This window comes from Solanum verrucosum, unplaced genomic scaffold, assembly GCF_900185275.1.
Source record: "Solanum verrucosum unplaced genomic scaffold, falcon-dt-bn FXZP01000031.1, whole genome shotgun sequence".
Taxonomy (NCBI): domain Eukaryota; kingdom Viridiplantae; phylum Streptophyta; class Magnoliopsida; order Solanales; family Solanaceae; genus Solanum; species Solanum verrucosum.
The window spans coordinates 1-6,937 of NW_026020194.1; the positions used below are offsets into that span (position 1 = coordinate 1).

Consider the following 6,937-nt stretch of genomic DNA (forward strand, 5'->3'; position numbering starts at 1 on the left):
ACTAGTGGGCAAGTGGAAGTGTCTAATAGAGAAGTCAAGCAGATTCTACAAAAGACGGTGAATGCCCAAAGGAAAAATTGGGCTGACAAGCTAGATGATGTTGTGTGGGCATATCAGACTGCATACAAGACACAAATAGGGACTTCTCCTTATCGAATGGTATTTGGAAAAGCGTGTCACATACCAACTGAATTGGAGCATAAGGCATATTGGGCGATCAAAAAGTTGAATCTGGATGTTGAGTTAGCTGGAAAGAAGAGAAAAAATGCAGTTGCATGAGTTAGAAGAGTTCAGGCTTCACGCCTACGAGAATGCTAAGTTGTACAAAAAAAAGACCAAGAGGTGGCATGACAAGCATATTGTGTCACTCACCTTTGAGCCTGGTCAATTAGTGTTGTTGTTTAACTTAAGGTTGAAGTTGTTCCCCAGAAAGCTTCAGTCTAAATGGAGTGGCCTTTTTGAAGTTGTTAGAATGACTCAACATGGTGCGATGGAGCTAAAGAACAAGGACAAGAGCTCTACTTTCCTTGTAAATGGGCAACGGGTCAAACATTATTTAAGGAATGATGTTGATCGTGAGCTTGAAGCTCTCACATTGAATGACGAATGAGTCATGAGATGGTTCATGTCGCGACGTTAAATCAGGCGCTACACAGGAGGCAACCTGTGAACCCTTGTAATAGTTAGCATTCCTTTGCTTTTGTTTTGTTATTTCAATTCATAGGAATTAGTAAAAAAAAATGATATATTCAGAAAAGTACAAAAAAAAATTGTTCCACGACCAAAACTAAGGCGTTTGATGGTAGGCAACCCATCGTTTTGACCAACAAGTTTTGGGCTTGAAATATGCAGGAATCAGAAATGTTGATCCAAGGCAGCTCCATGAAGGAGCCGTATCACGGAGAGGGGTCTAAATTTTGCCTCGCTTGGAATTAATTTTCCAAGTGTAGGCAGAACGGTCCATGTACTTCGAGCTTTGCGGAGGGAGGCTCAAAATTTTGATTCGACAGTAAGTTAATTTTACGTCAAAAAGAAGGCAGATATGTGATAGAGTCGCGTCGTGGAGCTTGGTTATTTTATTTCCTTTGGAATTAATTAAGTTGGCCAGGCAAAACACTTTGTAAAGAGCCTGCGTCGCGCCCAGGTAAGTCCGGTTTTGATTTTTATTAATTCAATGGGTTTTACCCATTTTTCTTTGAAATTAACTCGACCCAGTCCCTTTTTAACCCCTAATTTTCGTCCCCACACCCATTTCATCCCAAATTCACGTGATTTTTTCCCTCTCTTTGGCCTGGGCAAATTCTTATGTTCTAATCGTATCGCGAAGCAAAAATCCACCCTTCTTCCCTTTGATTCTCTGCAACTACAAGACGATAGGTACGTATTTTGCTACTCTTGTTAGCACAAATTGGGCGTTTTGGTATGAAGAAATCGTTGTCACTGTTTGTATGATTGTGTGTGATGTTTGGACTATAAAGGGTTGTGCTTACAGTGGTGTATGTGTGTTGCTTTGGGTGTTTTCGAATTTTTGAGTAGAACTCATCCACTATTTATTGTTGGGGTTATGAATCGGTCTGGTTATGATTTTTGCATGAACATGGGTAGCTTCTTGCACATGTTGGGCTAGAGGAATGGGGCAGTACTTTGATTCTAATTGTGGACACTATGTTGTGTATATCCGGTATTTCGCAGTCTGAGTAGAAATTACCTCTATTTGCTAGTATGGGAAGTTTGTTGCATATATGAAGGGGTAGTTGACCATCTTATTCAGATTATTGTAAGTGTTGGTTTACTGTTGTTTTTCCTATCATGATGGCTATATGTAGTTGCATATCGAAGTGGTATAGTCATCTGGGACTTGAAGGATGAATAGGCATGTGTGTGTCACACTTGCAAGTTAGTTGTGGCTTAAGGCCATGTATTTCTAAAGTGTCATATAGGTCTATCATAGTCGTGTGAAGTCTTGAGTAACACTACTTGATTGTTGAATGGTTGTGACAAATATAATGATGTTTATCTGGTTCCATGAATGTGTTAATTAAATAAGCGTGTTGTCGGTCATTTTTGGGAAGTCTGAGTACCTAGGTTGAAGCATGATGTGACATAAGTATGGGTAGTGTATGCGCACCACCCAAATTGTGATCAATGTTATGAGTGGTGGGCTAAACTATACTATACTTATAGGTAATCATGTCGACTTCACAAAAACCTGGCAAGGAAGTGGCCATATCAAGCCACAGAATACGTGTCCGGAGTGGGAATGTCTCACCCGCATATGCAGTTCTCAGGGACCAAACCAGGCGGTTTGGGTGAAGGTTGTAACCAAAGAAGGGAAGGCATGGTACAAAAAGCACACAGATGCCACTTATTTCTCCGATGTTTGTATTGACAGGAACATCCTAGCTCGTAAGTTCCTACAAATCCTGAGGCGAATTAGGGAGTTGTGGATGGAGTTTATCTTTGCCGAACCGGAAAAGTGGAACTTGCACATGGTCCGAGAGTTCTACGCCAACTGGGCAGCGGAGGCAAGAACCCATTTTGTGACGGTGAGAGGAATCAATGTGTCTATCACTCCCTCAGGTATAAATGACATTGGGTACACCACAGGACACGGACCTACTAGTGCTGACAGGGTTAAATATACGCTCTTTATATCGGGTCATCCGACATACTCTGTGCGGTCCACAGTCCATGGCGCAATAGACTAAGCACAGTGGGAAGAGATATCACAAATCTCTTCCCTATGCTCACATGCTTTGGGAGACACGTGTCTGGCTAAAGTTTGTCTTGAACTATTTAATATCGGGTCTCCACTACACAGATATTACTCGTGACAAGGTGTGCTTGGTATATGCCTTGATGACAAGTACGTTAGGTGCAAGGGACAATTGGATTACACTTAATGCATCTCCTTCAATCTTCTCCTTGTCGGAATCTGATGTGTTATCGGGATACTTTCCGTCAATAGCATGGATTGAACCTTCCCTCCGCAGTAACGCCATCATCTGGATCTTCCAAATATTGAAGTTGTTGCACCCACTAAATCTATCAATTTCAAACTTCATGGAACTCATCGTTACTTGTTCTTCCTCTTCTATTACAATGTATTTGGAACTACAGAAAACCAAAGTAATTCTTTTCTGATGTGGAAGTTCAGACTGTGCTGCAACCACAGAGCATATACAGACAGAACCTTAGCTCTGATACCAATTGTTAGCGGAAACGTGAAATTAAAGAACAAGGAAGAACAACAATATTTAACGTGGTTCGGATCAAAATGATCCTACGTCCACCAAAGAACAACTACACCATTATTTATTTCACTCTGCAAAGAATACAAGTGAAATACTACAAGAGAGAAAACATCAAATGCCTTAGAAGGTGAGAAGGCAAGTGAGATGATGATTTGAAAATGAATTACGAGCTACCTATTTATAGGAATAATTCTTCCTATTGATGTCATCCATGACATCACTATGTGTCAAAAATGTGAAGGTTAAACATGTGAAACTATTTTATGGTTTACCTAAATTTCACCTACCAAGATACTATTTTGATTTTATTTTGTACTAATTATCTTCATACCAAATCTTCATATTAATTCATCTTCCATGGAGTTTGATTCCACAAGAACCAAACCAACTCTATCAATTATGGTAGGGGAAGCTCATTGTGGGGTAAGGAACATCGACAAGCTACTTGGATTATACAGAAGATTTAGAAGATACAACAGTATATAGAGAAGATAGGGATGCGTGAAGTAGACCTAATTCAAATGACCACATTTACTGTCAAAAGAACGTATTATAAGCTACTATGAGAATATCCTAAACTACCATGGAGGAAATTGATCTGTAACAATGTTGGATCTCCTAAATGATTCTTCATTCTTTTTCTAGCACTACATGGGAAACTATATACAAGAAACTGGTTGATCATTGAGATATGAAAGTAAGTTGCGAGTGTCCATCGACCTGGAAAGTCCAGCAACCAAGAGCACCATTATCGAGCAAAATGTGAACACATTCAGGCCGTCTTTGACGGGCTGCTAAATGCAAAGGTGTTGCCCCTTTACCATCTCTAACATTCACAAACCTCGCATATCCCCTAGCAGATTTCACAATTCAATCAATTCGATTCGATCAAAAACCAAACCATAAGCTATACGGGCTGATGAGGCTTAATTAAGGAATTCTAATTGAAAAACACACAGAACATGACAAATCAATGTGGAAAATTGGAACTCCTAACCTTTTTGCAGCTATCTATTGCTTCTCTTGGCACAAATCCAGTATCTAAGCTTCACAAGAAAAGAAAAATGTGAGTTAGAAGGGCAAATTACAACAAATTCTCAAGGTGAGTGAAATTAGAACCAGGAAAAATCTGAATCATAAGCAGAAAAGAAGCTCATACATTCAATATCTGCTTGACAAATAATCAAATAATTAGATAAAAACCAAATACAATACAAAAACCTCAAACAATCAGATAAACCCCAAAATAATGGTAGAAATCTCAAATAAGCAGATAGAATAGAATAAAAAGTCTACCTCCATGCATCTATACATTAAAAAAATGAACTTAGCTGGTAAGCACAACCAGTAATTGTGTACAAAACTTTCCAAGATTCAATCTCCAGTGAAATCAATCGATTGAGATGAGAAAACTGAAATACATGAGAGAAGAGGGAAAAAATTACCTTGAAATGGTGAAAAAGTGGCGGAGGAGTAGCGGAGAAGCGAGGAGGAGTGGCGGAGGAGTAGCGGAGAAGCGAGGAGGAGTAGCTGAGAAGCGAGGAGGAGGAGTGGCGGAGAAGCATGGAGGAGTGGCAGAGGAGTAGCGGAGAAGCGAGGAGGAGCGGCAGAGGAGTAGCAGAGAAGCGAGGAGGAGTGGCGGAGGAATAGCGGAGAGTGAAAGAAATATTTTGTATTTTGAGAGTATAATGACTTTAATTTTCTCTTTTCAATGGCAGCGGTTTCAAATCCTGTTACATATTTTCCGACAGTAACACAACCCATGTTATTTAATGTAATTTGCGGGTTGCACCTAACCCACTCTATTAAACCTCCGCCATTTAGACCTTTTTATGTAGTGCTAGTTTGATTATGTGTTGCATTAGTTACAATGCTAGTTTTCCTCCATGAAGAAAGATTTTGGTGACGTTTTCAGGCCAGTGCATACGTTGAGGCGTTTGTGCAGCAGTTCCCAATGTTTGATCAAGAATTGGTTAAGCAAGGGCAAGAGTTTGAAGATGTTGAGGAAACACCAGAAGTTTCTTGGGAATAAATACAGTAAAGCATTTTCATGTTGAAAGGTATCATGCTCTCTAACTGTAGCAATACTCCCAATTTAGAATAGAGGGAGTAAAACAACATTTTATATATTTTTCTACTAAAAGTTTCTGCATGGGGTATTTGTCTTTTCAGTTAGAATTTTAATAGCAGAAGTACCATATAAGTCATAGTATGTAGAGCTGTGTGCTTTATCATGATGTGATCTGATCTTTTGAGGGCGAAAAGTGAGAGAGGGAAAGAAGTCTTTCTGGAGATTTTATAGTTGCTAATCTCTTCCAAACTTCTCTACTCTTCTTTTGACTTATTAGTTATGATATCAAGCCTTCTTTTGTGCAATAAAGGATCAACTTCCCTTTACATTATCCAAATTTTCTAAGCTTTTTTGGACTTTAATACCTACTGCTATTATTCATTCAATTGTTTGACAAATTTACTTAGAAGACAACACTAACAACAAGGAAATTAGATCTCTTGTTGAAATTAGTTTTTGCGGAAGCCCAAAGCTGGTGCATACTTTTGCAATTAAGTCAACAATCTTATTTTCCTTCTTGTTGGAAAGAATGACGTAATGAAGCTTTTGACATTGCGTTCTTTTAATTGAGCATATCAACTTATCCAGTGATTGTGAAAGCCACAAGCTATATATTCGTAGGTGCAAGACTACTAGAGAGAAAGGATATGCAATCCGAATTTCCCAAATTATAAAATTAACAGTCTGGAGGTAAGAATATGGAGTTTTGATGAATAACTAGATGTTAATATTATGTACACTTGTTGAATATCATGTATCCATTACAAGCTTATCAGAGTTAGTTCAGCACTAGCAATTGAAGGTTTCTTGGTTCTTGTAGGAATTAAGCTGACGAGCATCGACTTGAAGCCACTGATACAAGTAGAGCTAGCATTCTGAAGATCTGCATCTACACCTCTGTTAATGAGGGCTATGATGAGTTCATAAAGAGTGCATCACATGGTAATGTAATAGGTCCATCACTTGGAAGACCAGCTCCTCTTCGGACATGTGCAACAGTCGTCCAATTACCTCGTGTTGAAGATAAGCCAATGGAACCACAAGTTGCTTCTGATCAGTTGTATAGACCACAGAATGCCCTTTGTCAACAATAGAAAATGCTATGCTACAACTCTCTGCACCATGGTAACTTGATCTTGGAAAAGAAATCCTCTTCCTTTGCTTGGCTGCAAATTTATGCCATCTCCTTGCCATTTTTATCAGTTTTGTAACACTGATCATATTGAATTATTTGTAAGATAAGAACGTAGAAAAGGTTGTTTACTTTTTAGTAGGTTTGAGTAATTGTAATCTGCTTGATGATCAAAATGGCTCATGGAATTAGTAGTTTATTTATAGTTGAGGAGATTGACTTTGAATTGTAACTAAAGTTGCCACCCTCAGTTAGGTAGACAAGGCAGAATCATGTGATGCTGGACCTAATGAATTGTGGATATCTATGTACAGAATAACAACAAATGGGCTAAGTTAATTAGGATTTTGGAAAATAAGCAGGCATATTGAAACGGACTATAACATAATGAGTCATCCCATTATTCCTTGTTATCTTTCTTTATTTGCGGTAGTTTTGTTGCTATTCCCATCTTGATGTTATTTAATGGTGTTTTTTTTC

At 38.7% G+C, this 6,937-nt stretch overlaps 2 protein-coding genes across 2 annotated transcripts; one reads left to right on the forward strand and one right to left on the reverse strand.

Moving 5' to 3' along the window:
• The first annotated feature begins 265 nt into the window (after positions 1-265).
• Positions 266-610, forward strand: LOC125829556 (uncharacterized). Its single transcript, XM_049508770.1, has one exon. The coding sequence runs from the start codon at positions 266-268 to the stop codon at positions 608-610; it is 345 nt and encodes a 114-aa protein (XP_049364727.1).
• A 5,476-nt stretch (positions 611-6,086) lies between these two features.
• LOC125829557 (auxin-responsive protein SAUR68-like) lies at positions 6,087-6,519 on the reverse strand. Its single transcript, XM_049508771.1, has 2 exons — positions 6,323-6,519; positions 6,087-6,222 (listed from the first exon to the last, which is right to left on the reverse strand). The coding sequence occupies exons 1-2, from the start codon at positions 6,517-6,519 to the stop codon at positions 6,087-6,089; spliced, it is 333 nt and encodes a 110-aa protein (XP_049364728.1).
• Positions 6,520-6,937: the final 418 nt, after the last annotated feature.

Excerpts from the sequence above, each read along its gene's own strand:
- LOC125829556 (XM_049508770.1), top strand. The coding sequence starts at position 266 with ATGCAGTTGCATGAGTTAGAAGAGTTCAGGCTTCACGCCTACGAGAAT.
- LOC125829557 (XM_049508771.1), bottom strand. The coding sequence starts at position 6,519 with ATGGCAAGGAGATGGCATAAATTTGCAGCCAAGCAAAGGAAGAGGATT. Across the intron at positions 6,223-6,322 it reads CACGAGGTAATTGGACGACT|AGGTGTAGATGCAGATCTTC; the intron begins GTTGCACATGTC and ends CCTCATTAACAG.